The 18645-nt window shown below is 43.5% G+C and overlaps 1 protein-coding gene across 1 annotated transcript in view; it reads left to right on the top strand.

Moving 5' to 3' along the window:
• Positions 1 to 18645, top strand: part of FAM83B (family with sequence similarity 83 member B) — a 430667-nt gene that overhangs the window by 377238 nt on the left and 34784 nt on the right. The window contains exon 4 of the mRNA XM_069606140.1: positions 11867 to 11991. Within this exon, the coding sequence (XP_069462241.1) occupies positions 11867 to 11991 (125 nt within the window). The remainder of the gene's footprint in view (positions 1 to 11866; positions 11992 to 18645) is intronic.

The raw sequence follows: 18645 nt of genomic DNA, 5'->3' as shown, positions 1-18645 counted from the left end.
TCAACAGGTATTGCTCTTCTGATGGGCACTGGGCATAGGCTCTGTTAAGTGACTTCAATTCAGCACTCCAACTAAGTCAATGCCGAGTCTGGGATGCCCAAGGGAAGCCCTTACTTATATATTTTTATGACAAGTTCATAGATCTGGATGATAAACCCTTGTATAACGCCCCTCTCTTTGAATCCCCCTGACCTCACTGAGCCAAGAAGTAGGTTTGTTTTGCAAATTAAAAGATTTATTGAAAAATTAAACAAGATACATATCACACTTCTATAAATAAATTCATATTTGATAGCACACTTATGAAGATAATGTTGATCAACAATGGATAATATTACACAAGCACATTTATTTAATTACTTAGGAGTTGGTATAGAGAGGATAAAGTAGCTGCAAATGCTTTTATGGGTTCAAGAAAATGCAATGATGGAAAAGAATGCAGCACAGAAATAACTGAGATGGTTTCCACAAGAGATATTATGATCACTTTTTCTTTTGACAATTCACTCCTCCCCATGCAAATAAGGAGATGGAAGGAGAGCACACAATTTTCAGGAATACAATCAAATGCAATACCAATTCAGTTCCCCCCTAGCAAGCTTAGATCAACAGGGATGATTCTAAAACACAGGCAAAAATACTTTAAATGTGATTTGCAAAGAAGTGAAAATATGCTAAAAATGATTTTAATTCCCTATAGGAGATTCAGGGTAGGTGATAGCTACTTAAGATTGGTTCAGGTCAACACTATCAGTGATTCATGAGGGATTATCAGGTTGAAAACGAATTTCAGCAATGCAAGCAAAAGACAGCTATTTTGACAGGTGGAGAAATTTGATTCAAATTGCAATTCGCTGCACTTTTTCCGAGTGCGTCGAGCGCGATTAAGGAAAAACTATAAAGAGTAGAAAGTCGGTTTAGGGCTTGTTGGAAAGCTGAGGATCTTAGCTTTAAAATGAAAGTTAAATCTCGTTCATAGCACACGCAAAAGATACGGACGAGTTTGTGGAGGTAGATTTTCAGAAATGAAATAATGATTCAGAATGGCAAATGACAATTTCACAGCTTTGAAATCACAGAATGAACACACGATTTCTATGATTCAGTTCTAAATAGGTGGAAATGGTTTGAATTAGATTATTTTAAACTAAGAGATTGGTTTTGCACAGTTCTGGCTGAGTACTCACACTATAAATTGGAACTAGGCTGTCAAGATCTGGTCAGGTTGGGACTGGACTTTCGGCGGCTGGTTCTGAAGTCACAGCTATCTGGGTCAGCTCTGCTCTCTGGTCTGGATCTCTGGTTCTGGTCTTGGCACTGCACAGCGGTCTGGTCTGCTAGCGGCACTGCACAGCGGTCTGGATACAGCGATCTGGTTCTGGCACAGAGTTCTATCCAGAAGCAAAACAGCTCAGCCTGGCTGTTTTATTCTGATGTGCCCCTTGGAAGTCTGGGGTAAATCAGTTTGCAAATTGTAAGTCCAGCTGAGAATACTTTTAGCTTGCAGTAGGCCTTCTGCTTCAAAGTTCTGGAATCTATCTGGAGTCTAAGTTCTGGATATGGTCCTTCTGGATATAGTCTGGTCTGGCAAAGTGCTTCACAAGAAAGTGGAAAGATCCGTCCCTACCTGGGTTTCAGTGGGTCTTTTTATGTCTTTTGAAAGTGGGTGGGAAGGCTGACTTTCTATGCTCAACCCTCTGAGGATCCTGATGGGTTAAAGGATTTTCTGTGCTCTCACTGGAGAACAGAGTTGTGAGTCAGAGTGTTGCTACATTTTACAATCTATTGAAGAAACGCCCCTTTGCTTTTACTTACAAAATGAATTTTTCATAACTAACAGGTTTCCCTGATACACACGTCATTGAAATTACATGTACACATCACAGATTGCTTAAGGTACAGTTTGGTTCAAGGCACATGTTTTTACGAGCTTGGGTTTAGAAACGACAACATTTTGTGCTTTTTAGTGACTTTCGCCCTATTGGTTTTTCCTCAAAATTTACACAGACCTGCATCCTCTCCATGAGCATATTAATATAAGTTATCATGTCTCTAGCACAACCACCGTACCCACAATATTCATAACTCCCGGGGTTCGGCCTCAGAACATCACACAAAGTTGAGCTTAGTCTCAAATCGTAGGGACATTTTTCATATTAAGAATCTCCAAATTGTACATTATTGTCAGCTTCATACAATATTTTATAAGCAATTTAATAAAACATACATTTGCCCTTAATGAAATTCACATCTGAGTCTGGGTCCGCCCCCCAGAAGCTTGGCTTGACTCAGAGATCAGATGTCTTGTTTCTCCCAGAGCAGTGTTGACAGTTAACACCCAAATCAGCATATCCTATTCAGTGGAAAGAGGCTATTGTTCCTTTCTTCCAGGCTACAGGAAACTCTCCTCCCCTCCTAATTTACATGTCAAGGCGATATCCTGTACTGTTGGTGGTAAGAGCAGGTGTGAAGACTTCCCATCCTCTTGAACTTTTAATTAAATCAGACTGCCTTCTAGTATAGGGCCTGGGAACAGTAGGTGTTAAGGATTCTCATTAATCAGCAAGCCTTTGAAGTTCTGGCTGACTCAGGTTCCTTTTGCAACTCTTGAAATACAGTTCTCCTGTCAGAGTTTAGACCGCTAGCGCCGGTTAGTGTCAAACGCCAGTACTGCACCCATTTTTGGGAGCTGTCTTGAATTAATGCATTTCGGATTTTGAACAGCACCATATTTCTTTGCACTGGTTTTTGCTCTGTGTGTAGCCAAAGGATAGGGCCTGGCAATGGTTGGTTCAATTGCTCCTCGTACGTCACGTACCATGGCGAGTCTGTTCCTGGTTCCTCAAATTGTGGGGCTGGGGTGTATGCTATGTCTGGGACCTCCTCTACAAAACCTCCAGGATTATTTCACCATCATTGTCAGCATCCTCAAACAACTTCCCAGCTGATACCATGCTCAGTGGTTGAACCGGGTCAATGCACAAAACTGTACGCCATTGACCTCCTTCCTCATCAGTCCCTATGAGCACTACCTTGTTATCCACTATGAAACCCCTTCAAATCTAGTATAATAATAGTACCCAGAGCATGATCTTGGGGCATCACGAGCCAAAACAAAGGTTCTGACAGCACCCTCCATGGCTTGTTTCTGATAATTGGCACCAAACTCAACAACACGGTTGCTCCATAAATATACAAATCTGGATGTAATGGTATTCTTCTAGTGGCGTGTGACCACAAAAGTGATGGATGTAAGGTTTTGAATGAATCTCTACCACTGGCATTGCTCTGGGCAACCTTCCACACCACCGTTTATTAGCCTGTCTGTGCCATTGACAAAAGGGTCCAGCGCTATGCCTGTGGTTATGATTAATTTAAAACCTTACAGCCATCACCTTTTTGTTTTGCTAAAGTCACCCCAAGTGGGACGGGTATGCCCAGACGTGGGTCCCGAGTCTGCCCAGCCTAGAGACCCAAGCTACTCCTCACTGATGATGCCCAACAACGCTGAAACATGTCTGGGGATGCTTGTGGTCTCGTGCAGAAGGGATGTGACCTAGCAGTTGGGGCTGGACTGCCCTTTTGGGGTAGGTCCAAGCCTGATTTATATATGGTTTTTTACCCTCCTGAAATGGCTTGGCAGGCTGAAAAACGATGGTCTGCAGGGTTGGCCAGAGCTATGCCCATGGTTATGATTAATTCAAAACCTTCCAGCCATCACCTTTTTGTTTTACTAAAGTCACCCTGATTGGGACGGGTATGCCCAGACGTGGGTCCCGAGTCGGCCTGGCCTAGAGACCCAAGCTAATCCTCACTGATGATGCCCAACAAGGCTGAATCATGTCTGGGGATGCTTGTGGTCTCATGCAGAAGGGATGTGACCTAGCAGTTTGGGCTGGACTGCCCCTTTTGGGGTAGGACCAAGCCTGGTTTGCATATGGTTTTTCCCCTTCTGCAATGGCTTGGCACTCTGAAAAATGATGGTCTGGAGAGTTGCCCAGAGCTATGCCCGTGGTAATGAGTAATTCAAAACCTTCCAGCCATCACCTTTTTGTTTTGCATTCCTCTAGTGGCGCCATCACTGTACAATGCGTACGTTATCACCAGCACTCTATCATAACACATTGCTGGTGTAGAACATACTACCACTTCTTCCGACAATGAAATTGTCATGTTCAACATGCTTAACAGATCCCTGCCTAACAAGTTCACTGAAGTTGCAGCTGAAAACAATAGTGGAACTATGACCTCTTAGTTACCTACTTTCATGGGTTACATTTAAGTAAATGGAACCAAATGTATTGCTCCAGAGAACCTGTGCGTGTCCATTACTTTATGCATGATTTTGTCGCACTTGTGTCAACCATCAAAACAAATCAAAACAAATGATTTGTTGCCTATCTCTACTCCTACCTAACAAGGGTTCCTCTTCCAGGTCTTTATACTGATAGGACTGGGCATGCCAAAACTCTCTTTGCGCTGTCCGAATCTGAGTGGATGTTCGATCCTGGCAACACAAAAGGATTACCACCCACCACATTCACCCCTTTGTATTGTGTCAGTGTACCATGTGGTAAAGCATTTGTGGCCCACACCTGTGGTACTGACTGTAACAGTGTGAACTGCTGGGGAAAACAACAATGATGTAAACAGTATTTACCACTTCATTTGTAATTAAAGCTGCCTGCAGTGAGCATCTATGAGTAATGCTGCTGATTTCCACCCATGAATGTTCAGGGTCACCTTTATCCATTATTCCACTGTGAGAATGCACAGTCAAAGGTTCCAAGAACCCTCTCCAACTGTTTTACTCTACTGACAAGTTTATGGCAAGGATTACGTTTTCACTTCTGATTTTTTTGCCATCTTTTAAGGCAATTTAAACCAAGGGATTGGAGGTACATGGGATTCAGCAGATGATAAATTGTCTTAATTCCATGTTGCCCCCTTCTGATACCAGAGCTGAAACCATGAGAAGAGGTTGAGTTATTTGTATTGATCATTTTTATAAGATGCACCTGCACCAGTGCATATATTTCATTTGTAAACTTTAACATGTGACAAGAATGCATATAGAAATGTAATTATGTTGCCTGAAACACTTCTATCACAGACCAGTCTAGCTGCTTCTCATAGGGTGATGGCAGGAAACCCGCGAGAAACCAGATATTAGCATTAAAACCAAAATTCCTCATTCCAACCTTTCATCATTTGTGTCTACTTGGCAGACTGCTTATGTTCTGATCGCTTCATCTGAAAGATTGTTGTCTGGCCTAACCGAAAGTAGACAATTGGCCATGACAAGTACCTGAAGTGCACTCAAATGTAGAACACATTGCCTTATCTAAATCCAGCAGAGAGCTGAAAACAGTCTTTCAACTAACATAACATAGAAGAAAACAGGCTTGAATGAATAGAGTGGAAGCAATACATGTCTAATCCCAGCCACCTTAAAAAGTCCTTATGTCGTTATGGAGCCAACATGGCGAACAGAATTTGGTGAAGGGTGTAATTTGGCCAAGCCGTACAGAGTCTGTTGAATGGTAAGAATTTGCTGAAGGTGCAGAGTCTGGCAGAGGTGGAGTAAAGTATAGAAAGGGGTGTATTCACTTAGCTGGGACTAAATGTGAGACTGAGCACTTAATGGAGGAACGCATCTTGGTTAGAGAACAAGTTACTTGATCACATCCCAAATTGAGAGAAATATAATTTCTTGGTCAGTTAATATAATATTGTCACACATTTCAGTTATGAAGCATATCAAGTGATAATGTAAGTGTTGTTTTGACAATAGGCTCTAAAGTTCATTAATGTCATGAGCATTACACATTATGTTCAGTGGATTGGATCAGTCATTTGTTACACTGTAACAAGCAAGGAGCCAATTCTTGATTATAATAGCAAATCAAATGGAAACCAGTAAAAACGTTGGACCACACATTGACTGCGCCACACAAGATCCAATTGGGTTAATAATTTATCTTTGTAAATAATTCAACCAAAATATCTGGGCAATTTAGATCATATCCATATTCTTAATGATTTCAAAACAGCAGTGGCGACACGAGGAACGATGCTTGCCATCTAAGAAGGGATTATCCCGTGACTTTTGTTTTGAAATCGTTATGAATATGGATATGATCTAATTTGCCCATATCTTTTGGTTTTGATAAAGGCCCTTGAGAGGCCGAAACACGTGTTAACAATCAAAGGGCACAACAAATTAAACAAATGTATGTTTAATTTGAATTATTTACAAAGGTAAATTATTAGCCCAATTGGATCTTGTGTGGCGCAGTCAATGTGTGGTCCAAAGTTTTTACAGTAACCAAGGAGGCAGGGGTACTGGTTCCTCCATAAATTACCACACCGACGCGACACTTCCCAATGGTGTTTTATTGTGGTCGTCAACAGGAGAAGTTGTACCCTGAACAAACCCTGAAAATCTTTTTGCCAAATGGAAACCAGGTCTTGCTTGATACGTGATCAGTTAGACATCAGTTCAGAACTATCACTTGCACATTCGTAAAATATGCAGAACAGACATTTAATATCCCTATGTTATCAAAATGGATGCACAATTCAATAAAAGTAGGCATTTGTTTTTTTATAATATGTACACATTTCTTTTCAATTGGATATTTCTTCTGATTTAGAGAGTTGTCATGTGTCTTTTTATTTGAATGTTTACTTGTGGTTATGTACGCTTCTTATGCCACATGCCACATTTCCCAACAATGTTCAGACATCATGCCTTCTGCCACTAAATATTCACTGAAAAGGGCCTCACTCGGAAGAGAAAATGTCCGTGTTTGAAGCAATGTGTGTGGTACACAGCATGGACACTATTTAAAAAAATATAAATACATCAAGCATATTCTTAATTTGCCAAAGTGTAAGCGTTTCATGAATAGCTTTCAAAAACATTGAATCCATACGATTTTGTAACATGAATTCACTATACGTTATCTGTAATTCTGGGATGGTGGGATGTTTTCTTCGCACCTTCACTGGCCGTAGCCCTTTTTACTCTTTTAGTCCGAACAGAATTATAGTTATATTCTCTTCGTTGGATCTTATGCAGTGCAAGTGCAACTGTCTGACAATGGCGCATAGTCTGCTCTGCCTCTCGTGGTAACAACAGAGTCTATGACGACAAAACACATTAACACTGCTATCATGCTGTTGTTTCTTTTGCTCTGGCTTTTGGCTGAACATTGGTCTAGATAAAACTCTCCCGTCTGAATTTTATACATTTTTAAGAATTAGAAAAGTCTGTTTTAGTTTAGAGTCCAAATCCTCGAATGAACGCCATACTATCCTTGGCACCATGTGATTCTATGCAGCTTGATTCATAAATCATCTACCGATTTAGCAATCACTGTTGACTTATTCTGGGGAATAGAAGAGTAGGTCAGGAGTAAGTCAGCGTTACTACTGGTAGCTTCTTTGTGAATTGATTTAGTTTCTCTCGAGAAATGACTCTGATTTATTAATTGTGACTTCTTTGTGAATCAGCACCTCTGTGTTTTAATAAAGGGATTACCAATCTCTTTGGCCTGAGATTTGAAAGTTACTGTTCTGGCTGTAGCATTCTAGTTGTCATTGGCTCCTGACACCACTTTCAATGTACGCAAGACTAAATTAAGAAATGCTTCACCCAATGCCTGCTGTCTTCATTTGATCAATGTATTTCGGCCATAAATCCAAATAAAACTGCACATTGACAAACGCACAAAGCCGATAGCCCAACACTACAGAGGGATTCCTCCGAACATTAAAGTACAAGTGGAACAGGAGTTAAAAATCCTACTTCATCAGGACATTATAGAGCATGTGAATGGCCCGACGCCATGGGTTTCCCCCATTGTGCCAGTGCCCAAAAGGGAACACAGTGAAAAGTTACAATTATGTGTTGACATTAGAATGCAAAACCAAGTGATAGAAAGAGAAAGGCATCTCTCACCCTGCATGACCAATATGATGCACTTGCTGCATGTAGCTAAGGTGTTTTCTAAATTAGATCCCAACAAAGGCTATCATCAGCTGGAGTTGCGGCCGGACAGCAGGTATATCACCACATTCACAAAGCAGGTGGGACTGTTCAGGTACAGGCGGTTAAGCTTTGACGTGTCATCAGCCACTGACATTTTTCAAAACGAGATTCACCATGTCATCAAACACATTTCCCAGTCTTTAAACTATAGCGATGATAGTTTGATTTTCGGCGCTACACAAGATGCCCACAATGACACCCTCTGCAAGGTTTACATGGCACTGCAACAAACAAATTTGACTCTAAGGGGGTCATTATGAGTTGGGCGGTAAGGGATTACCGGCACCGGTAAGGAGACCTGTGCCGGTAATCCCTTACTGCCCAATTCCGAGGTCCATTAGCGGGAACCGTAAGGAACGTGTCGTCTGACCACACATCCCTTATGGGTCCCGCTAAGGGACCAGGGTGCTAATAACGGGCTTGCTAGTTGTGAGCCCGTTATTAGCGCCCTCCCCATTCCCATTGAGCCCTATGGGGAATGAGGAATGCTTTGTTCAATGGGGACTTACCAGTCCCTCCTGGGTCAGAATGCACCGGTAAGTCCCCATTGAACAAGACCGGTGCCGGACCCGGTATTGGAGGCAGCCATGGCACAAATCGCGCCATGGCTACCACCAATCTCGGAATGAGGCCCTAAATCTTAACATGTGCAAGTTTAGCAAGTCCACTTTAAAATTCTTCGGACACATGTGATGGCCTACAGCCGAATCCGGCAAAAGTCCTAGTGCTGGTCGATACACCCACTCCGTCTTCCATTTCAGCAGTGTGGTTCTGTTCAGCAATGGCCAGCTACTGTAGCAGGTACATTAAAGACCTTGCATTCATCAGCACACCTGTACGCCTCCTCGTGATATAACGCACCTATACACAAGTGTCACACACATGACAGGGGCAGGAGTTTTTTGGTCCAGTGAGTGCAAGACCACATTACAAGATATCAAGTACTGCATCTCTTCAGCCGCCTGCATGTCATACCATGACCAAGAACTGGAGACAGAAGTTAAGATTCAACCAAGTCCCGTGGGTCTAGGCATCATAGTAGCACAATACAAAAGAGGATCCAACTCTCCAAAGCACATCATCTCCTTCGCCAGCAGGAGTCTCTCCAGTGCTGAGCGTGCTTACTCACAGCCTGAAAAATAAAGCCTTGTTGTGGTGTGGTCCTGTGAGCACTATCATCTCTTCCTATATAGAAAGTACTTCACCATTGTGACAGATCATCAGGCCCTCACCATTGTCTAGGGAAAACCCAACGCCAAGATGCCCACATAAAACGCTTGGTGGGGCCTGCACCTCCAGGAATACTCCTTCAACATTGTGCACAAGACTGGGAAGGAGAACAATCCAGCTGATTTCCTCTCCTGGCTGATGTGGAAGCACAGACGTCTAAAGCAGACCAGTAGGTCAACTACTTAGTGAACAAGGTGCTCCCTACAGTGATGACTCTTTGAGAAATTGCACAGCAAATTACATACTGCTGGAAGTAAAGTAGAAGATTCTAACAGGACGATGGTGCACCACATTGAGCAGTGAGAAGAAGTTGAATGAGCATCATACCTTTGCACTCATGAACTATGAGTTGTCCACATCTTCACAGGGATTATTGATGAAAGAAAACAGAATTGTTATCCCACTCTCTCTACAAGACCGCATCATATACCTCGCACATGCAGGTCACCAAGGCATTATGTCCAACAAGCGACACATGCAAACTAAGGTATGATTTCCCAGGATGGACTCCAAAATACAGGCAGCGCTGGAAGACTACCTGGTCTGCAAGGCTGTGGCACTGTGCACATTTCCTCAGCCACTGCAAATGCACCTCATACCTTTAAACATGTGGGATGAGGTAGCAATTGATCTGTTTGGGTCCTTAGCCAATTGGAAATACGTGTTGGTGGACATGGACGAGATGTCCCGCTACCCTGAAGTCCACATGGTATCTTCCACGAGTGTACACGGCAACATCCCCGCCTTTCGACAAGACATTTGCAGACTAGGGTATTGCCACCATAGTAAAGACTGACAATAGGCCTCCATTCAGTGGGGAGGAATTTGCCATGTTCGCTAAACATTTGGAATTCCAACACTAAAAAATCACACCACCAGGGAAATTGAAATGTAGAACGATTTGTGGGCAACATCAAGTGTACCCTACAAGTCTGCACCATCACCAATGGATCATTCATGCAAGCCATCTGTGCATTATTGAGATACTACCGGACCACTCCACATAGCACCACAGGTTTATACCCCTCGGAACTCATGTTCAATCACAGGCTTGCCTCAGGTGCTAAGCAGGGATCCTGAAGATGAGATAACATGTTGGGCCTGTGAGACGGATAAAGCCGGTAAGTGGAAAATGAAAAGATATGCACACAGGAGAAGAGGAGCAAGGGAACATGATATCCAAATAAGAGATGCAGTAGTGGTGTGCCAGAGACAGATGCAGAAGGACACGCCCGCATTGCATGCCAGGCTGCTGCTAGTGACGCATGTCAAACAGCCAATGGTCTCAGCTGAAAATTATGTTCATTCCATCACCCAGAACTCATCATTCTTTCGAAAGGTTGGCCAGTCCTGCAGTGATGGGGTTTCAGCAGAAGAAGACTTCACTGACAGTGATTCGTCTGATAGTTGTTCTGACTACATGGACGCTGATGTGGACACTACAGACAGTAGTGACAGTGAAGTAACTGTGCAGCCATGCGTTAAAGTCTGTATAAGCGGATTGTGCCTCCGCCTTCGGCGGTAGTGACAGTGAAGTAACTGTGCAGCCACCCGGTCAAAGTCTGTATAAGTGGATTGTCCCTTCGAGGTGTATTGAAGAAATGGAATGAGTAAATGCATGTGGTAGTTTATCATCGGTGTTTCCTGCCGCAGTCAGCTTGTACACAAGAATAAAATAAGACGTACTTCACTTGACTCCTACTGTCTTCATTTGATGAATGTATTCCGGCCGTAAGTCCAGGAGTGGGCTGCAGTGCAATTTGAATGCCTTTGAGATTGACACTCTGAAGCAGAATGTTCTTGTCAGAGGTATATTTAGAACACAACACATGAATAAAGTAGTGGAGGAACTTGCATTGCAGTTACGTGACCTCACGTGTGTTCTTTCTCCGTTCTGATGGATTTTTTATGACTATGTTGTACTGCTTGTTGGACTGATTTAATGTCAAGATGAGTGATCTAATATTTTTTAATTCGCCGTTATGATGTATTCACTTTGGCCCATTTCTCTCTCCCTCGCGTTTCTCTCTCACTCTATCCCTATCTTTCTGTCCATGAACAATGTCCTTTGTCACTCTGCTTCAGCTGATGAATGGGGCTACTATGCAAAGGTCATGACCAAATATTTGCCTCTATGAATTTGAAGAGCAGGCACACGATGTATAAAATAGTAAGGATTGGAATTTCTGTTTCTACAAGTGAATCACAGCTTGTTTTGGATCTTCGAAGAAGGCAAGCGACAATATATACACACTTACAGATTCTTCATCAACAAGCATGCATAATGTGTCATCTCGCAAGCCAAGCTCCTGCCATTAGGTTTTCTGAACAAATTTAAGTACCTCGGACGGTGGTCACAGAGGAGGCAAGTGGTGGCTACAGCAAAGCTCCCATAGTGAACTGAAGCAAAACGGGGAACCTGACCCAGTGTTGCTAAACACCTTTATCCCCTGGTGACAAATTGCGAAATAAAGTGTACAGCATTTTGTAGGAAAAGTATCGATGTAGTCTAAATATATCTGTTAAACTGAGGAAATAACCACTAATAACCAGTAATGTTTTTTTCCTTTTTCATAACAGAATATCAGAGTGCGGACTGTGAAAGGTCAAGACTACTTTTCGAAATCAGGGGCTAAATTTTGTGGACAAATGCAACAAAAATTCCTGCTGGTTGACAGTAAAAAAGTTATGTTTGGAACCTACAGGTAATCCCATTTATATTTCTTTTTATATGCGATTACACATTCACAATTAGACTGTGAAGTTTTTTTTTTTGTATACGCATAATATACACATTGTTTGTGGCTGAACAGTTTTTTAAATTTAAACTAACCACGCCACCGTTATTTTCTCACCCCACATTTTCTAATACACCTGTCTATTTGTTAATAACATTGGAATCTTATGGTGTTTGCTACTACCCATCTATGATTTGCATGCATGCATGTTCTGCTTTTAAGGGCCATGTAGGTCACAGGCCAAAGACTGGAGCAACGTCATACTATACGTTTCCTACTCCATGTTATTATGATAGTAAGTGCTCCTGCACCATAAGCATCTGCATGTAAAGTTGTTCATGTTTTTATGAACAATTAAATTAAATTATTATTTACCAGGAACTGCCATGCCTGGACTATTTTGAACATCTGTAAAATGAGTTTTGTCAGCTTTTTGATATAGTTACTCCTCTCCAATAGCAGAGAGAATTTTTTTTGAGCCCAGAGGTTCTCACTGCTTCTTAGATATCTTAACTCAATAAAGTGGAAAGATGTTGTAGAAAATCCAAAACTAACAATAATTTGCAAAAATGTACAGCCCTTCAGATGACTCGTAATGAATCAGTTTATGAGGCACAGATAAGTAATGCTGAAAGAAAACAGGACACATTTTCAAGTCTTTCAGATATTTTAAAACAACTCTAGATTAATTTACCTTTTTTTTCTACGGTTGTTAATTTAGAATCTAATATTGACAACCAGAACGAGTAACAGGAGGCCTGAAACCCCATACTTTGGTGTCTACTTTAAACAAATCACCTGTCTTCCCACACCTGATTTTTGTCCAGTCTTGGCCTCAGATGTTTTTCCACGGCCAAAAAGCCATGCCCCGCTTGTTGAATGTAAGATGTGTACAAGCCCACATTCCAAGCTGCCTGACGGCCGGCTCCCCCGACACCATCTTCTCCCCACCCTCCGTCCCATTTTTAATTTTTTTCTCCGCCCTACTCACCTTATTTTGGCGCTGCATCTATTCCTTCCCTTTCCATGGTGGCCATCTTGGAAAAAGGATTTTCCTTCCTACATCGTGGTGCCGTGTGCATCCCGTTGTAGGAAGGAAAATCCCTTTTTTAACACCCCGGGTTACCGCTTTGCCAAAGCGGGGTGCTATTGGCCTTCATTCCCCGCTCCAGGGGCTGGAACGGGGGATAACGGCCCACAGCCATCAGTATTGGCCCTTGCTTCGCTCAGGCCGATAAAATGGGCTGCTGGGCTCATATTCCCGTTGCAGCCCCTAGAATGAGGGATGAATGCCACAGTGTCACCTATTCTTCTGTATTGTCGCCCTGCTTTTCAATATATATATATTCTGCAGCTGGTCTGGATTTATATGGCATGACATTTCAGTCAAATAGTGACGATACCCAGGTGTGTTTTCAAGTTCAGAATCCTGAATCAGATTTAAACAAAATCATAAATTGCCTAGATGCAGCTAAGATATGACAATAAGCGAATAGGATCCACATGAATCCCCGGAAAATAGAGGTAATTCTGTTTGGCTCCAAATGCAGTCATCAGAAAGGTTTACAAGCTTGTTTGTCACCATCGCTATTCGGTCTTTGAACAAGATTGTACAGTAAAATAAAAATCATTGGGGTGTATTTGCAATCAAATTTAGGCATGAACTATCAAATAAGAGAAGTAGCCAAAGCAACATGTTATTAATTGTGAAAGATTAAACAAATCATAACCTATTTGAATTAAGAACATGATCACACTGTCATTATCTCACTAATCAACCCTAGACTGGACTATAATGCCCTGTGTGCATGGATTCTGGAATACCAGCTGTGGCATATGCAGGGAGACCAAAATGCTGCTGTTCATTTGGTCTTGGGATTCCCTGAGTGTGCAGCTATTTCTTCTGCACACTGTTTTTATACTGGCTCCCCATTTAGTGTAGGTTTCATTTAAAGTGCCTCATCACAAGTTGGGCGGTATCCCGGTGGTAAATCCACTGGAATACCACCTAATGCCATTACCGTTACCGCCACTTGGTCCGGTACTATTACCACTGGATTACAAGTGGCAGTGTAAATCCCCATTTATTTTTAGTCCCTAGCCCTCAATGCAGCATTTTGTGTGCAATTACTGCAGCAGTAATTGTGCCGGAAATGGGCGGAAAGTCAGTGCATTCATCTCCAGCTTAAAGCTGGAGGTGAATCCTCCCCTTTTTCCCAAACTCGTGATTGGGCATTGTGGTAATGTGGCAGCAGTGCTATTATTGCCACATTTTACCACAACACCCAACTTTTTATTAGGCCCTTAATGTCTGATGTGTAGTATTCAAGCACTTTCATGGCATGGCCCCAAAGTATCTCCAATCCAGGATCCATCCATACATTCAGTCCAGGCTGATGCTTACATTCAAGAACTGTGTCTTTTAGAGATACCAAATAGTAGGTTCACATTTAGGGGCAACTACAGCTTCTCTGCTCCCAGTATGGGGAATAAGTTGCCTCTCACTTTATGTAAATTGGAAAACTACTTGATTTGCCATAAATCTCTCAGCACGTTGTTGGTCTGTTAATTTCTATTGCTGCGTTAATGTAGCTGAGGTATTGCAGGCTGAACTATGTTTTTTCCTGCAACAGGGTAATTTCAAATCACCATCTGTGCTAAACAAGTGTCAAAATAATTAGCAAACATACATAATTCCTTTGCAAAGTGTTATGTGATATTACACATGTTTAGCCTTGCACATGAATCTTTTAGTAGTATCTTTTAGTATCTTTCTCGGTAAGAGAGTCTTTGATCTCTTGATAAGGAAGCACTTGTATCTTTTTGGATATTTGTTAGATGCCATTATCACAAAAATTATGTCCTAATGTCATGTGCAGTATTGAAATATCACAATTGTAATAAACTATACCACACATGTTTCCATACATATTAATTTCAATGCTGATCTGGTAACAAGAGCCTGCTGAGCAAGTAGCTGGGGGAGAGGTTCTCATAGCAAAAACGTGTTCTTTGTGTTGTGATATGATGTCTCAGCTATGTTTTAGCAACACATCAGGATGCTTTAGCTGGTGAACTCATTAGAACATTGTATACATAGAGTAGTGAATTCACCCAATGTTTGCGAAAACCACCCCACCTGTTAGAGAGAGTATTGTAATGATGTGAAATGCACAGTGAGTCATGTCTGAACTTTGATGATATAGGTATATATACATGTTCACACTCAATGCCTCAGTTCTTACATTTCATTGATTAAGCCATGAAATGCCCATACATTTCATACTAGTGCAGACAGTGACAGGCTCTTTCTTTTTAGTACAAACTGTGGTGAGATGTTTTCAAACACATATATTGATCTCAAATTCCAGGAGAGAAAATACAAATTCATATTAACATTTGTGGTTCCCTCCTTTAAATATCCTTGATTTATATTCAATGAGGTGTGTTAATCACAGTGTTAGGTAAAGCATTTTTATTTTTTGAAACTTTGGTTTTTATTAGCATTTTTTGATAAAACAAGCAATAAAAACTGAGTGACCCCTTACCCCGCCCACTCTCCATCCCCCCACCCCAACCCCAGCCCATCCCCCTACCCCATGTCCAGATCTGTGCATTCGTCTAGGGAGGCTCCTAATGTTCTCTCCGTATCCTGTGCCTTGGAGATGATGCAATTAGTGACCATGTCGCCGACTGACTTAGCGCCGCCATTCCCCGGGTCGTGGGTCCCCAGGTAGATTGTTATGCATCTCAGGACTAGTCGCGCCCCGCTCGGGCCGGGATATGTACCTCAGAGTCAGTGAACGTCCCAACCCCAGGATTGTTGCACTCCATACCAGTTCGTGAGGAATGAACTAGTATCATTGTACACCATAGCAGTCAGTTTGTCCATCAAAAACATGTTCTTCACCTTTTTCAGCCAATCTTCCTTTGAGGGGGTTTCCGGGCTCTTCCATTTCTGAGCTAGAGCCACTCTGCCCGCCCTCAGCATGGTTTCCCACATCCTTGGATATCGGTATATTTCTGTTTCCTCCGGGGGGAGACCCAATAACATCGTTAGAGGATTAAGTGGTAAAAGTTCCTCTGTTACTTCCGCTATCCAGCCCCTCACCAACCCCCAGTAGGCCTGTACTTTCGGGCAGTGCCACCACATGTGGCCTCTGGAGCCTGTCTGGCCGCATCCCCTCGGGCACCTTGGTGACACCCCTGGGAACATCCTTGAAAGTTTTGCCGGGTCCCTGTGCCACCCCTGTAAGATATTAAAATTATGCTCCATGTCTGAGGTGAATAAGTTCCCATGAAATGCTATTTTGAATATTCTAGCCCAGGCATCCTCCGAGATCTCGTCTTCTGCCAGATCATTCCAGAACGTGCAGAAGCTCCTCCTACCCTGAAGGTTAGAAGTATTTAACATTTTATACATACTAGATACTGCACCCTTTCTCGAGGTCGCTGGGTTGAGGAGCGTCTCTAAGGGGGTTAACTGTCTCCTCAGGTTTGGACCCCATGACTGGTCACAGAGGATGCCCTTAAGGCAGAGGTATTCGAAAATGGAAAGAGACCCTCATCCGAGAGCTTCCCTCAGGTCCTCATAGGATAGGAATTCACCCTCTCTGAACATCTGCTCAGCCCATTCCATTCCCATATCTGACCAGGTTTGGGAGTGCCGGAACCCTTTACTACCCAAGTTGAGGGGGTGGCCCCAGAGAGAAGTCATCGGGGATGGCCATGTGGTAAGGTATGCAGTCCGGGGGCCCTCTTTCCAGATGTCCCAGAGAACTCCCAGGGTCGGGTGGGTTTTTAGGTGTTTCGGGATCATCTTGCACGGGGCCCGTAAGAGGTCATGCACCTTTAGAGGGTGGGCGTCCATATCTTCTAGGTATGACCAATACGTTCCCAGTCCCTCTTTCATGTGCTCCAGGAGGACGCACAGTTGGGCGGCGCAGAAATAAAGGTGAAAATCCGGCAACCCAAATCCCCCCTACTCCCTCGGTAGAGTCAGGGTGGCCCTCCCGGTCCTTGGGGTTTTCCCCTACCATACAAAGTCTTGTACCGTATTTTATAGTTCTCTAAAAGTCTGTGCTGGGATGGTGGTTGGGAGAGCAGTGAAAAGGTACAGGAGCCGAGGCAATATGTTCATCTTTACTGCAGTCATCCGGCCATACCATGAGAGGATCATCTTACCCCATCCCCTCAGATCAGATGTGATCTCTGCCATTATGGGGTCATAGTTAGTGGTGCCCAATTTCAATATGTCTCTGGTGAGAAGGACCCCCAGGTACTGTAAAGCGACCTTCCCCACTGTAATCCCATGAAACCCGTCCAGGGGGTCAAGCTCTGGGTTTATTCTCATTGGGAGCAAGACAGATTTTGCGGTGTTAATTTTCAGGCCCGAGAAGCGCCCAAATGCAGCCACCAGGGTCAGGAAGGGGGGGAGCGAGGAGCCAAGGTCTACCAGATAGGCTAAAATATTGTCTGCAAACAGGGACAGCTTGAATTCAACCTCACCCCTTCTAATTCCCTTGATGTCTGGGTGAGCTCTGATCGCTATGGCTAATGCCTCCATCGTAAGGACATATATCAGGGAGGAGAGTGGGCAGCCCTGCCTTGTTCCTCGGGAGAGGGGGAATGATTCGGACAGCTTCCCGTTCACCTGAACCCTTCCCGTGGGGGCTCTGTAGAGGGCAGTTACCCAACTCATAATGTGAGTCCCAAAGCCCATTCTTTGGAGGAGGAGTTCCATATATCTCCACTCGACCCTATCCAATGCTTTCTCTGAGTCTAGGGAGAGGGCACATGCATCGAGCTCTGATGTTTGGGCGAAGTGAAACAGTTCTATTGTTTTGCGAATATTATCTGACCTTTGCCTTCCCCTAATGAAGCCCACCTGGTCCCCATGGACTAGCTTCGGCATTATCCCCTCCATCCGCCTCCCCACCACCTTGGCCAGGATCTTAACGTCAATGTTTAACAGTGATATGGGGCGGTAGGAGGAACATTCTGCGGGATCCTTCCCTTCCTTGGGCAAAACTGGTATTACGGCCCCCATCATGGACTCGGGGAGGATGCCCCCCTCCAGCACGCCGTTGAAAACTCTCACTAGGTACGGGACCAGGGATGAGCGAAATCTCTTGTAAAAATAAACAGTAAAGCTGTCTTCCCACCTTCCCACCTTCATCCCACTAATCACCTTGTCCTCTTCATCCTCGGTCACCGGGCCCTCCAACCACTCTGCCATCTCCCTCGTTAAGGAAGGGATCTGTATGGAGTTCAGCAAGTCTTCTATCTAGCTATCATCACCGTCATAATCTGACGAATAGAGTGTCTTGTAGTAATGGTGAAAGGCCTCTCCAATATGGGGAGAGTCGCAGCCAAGGGACCCCTGGGCATCCCTCACCTCCTTCAGCCTTCTACTTCTCTGGACTTCCCTCATCTTCCAGGCTAGGATCCTATCCGCTTTGTCCCCTTTATCATAATATTTTCGTTTGACCATTTGGAGACTCCTCTTCGTTTTGTGTAGGAGTAGGTCTTTTAGCTGGAGCCTGTAGTCCTCCAGTGAGGCCACCCGGTCGGGCTCCAGGGCCTGATCCGGGGAGCCCCCTGGCGGGAGACGGGCTATTT

This window comes from Ambystoma mexicanum, chromosome 4p (genome assembly GCF_040938575.1).
Source record: "Ambystoma mexicanum isolate Mex_15411 chromosome 4p, UKY_AmexF1_1, whole genome shotgun sequence".
NCBI lineage: Eukaryota > Metazoa > Chordata > Amphibia > Caudata > Ambystomatidae > Ambystoma > Ambystoma mexicanum.
Note: the sequence above shows the minus strand (reverse complement) of the source record. Positions and strands in the feature narration are given on the sequence as shown.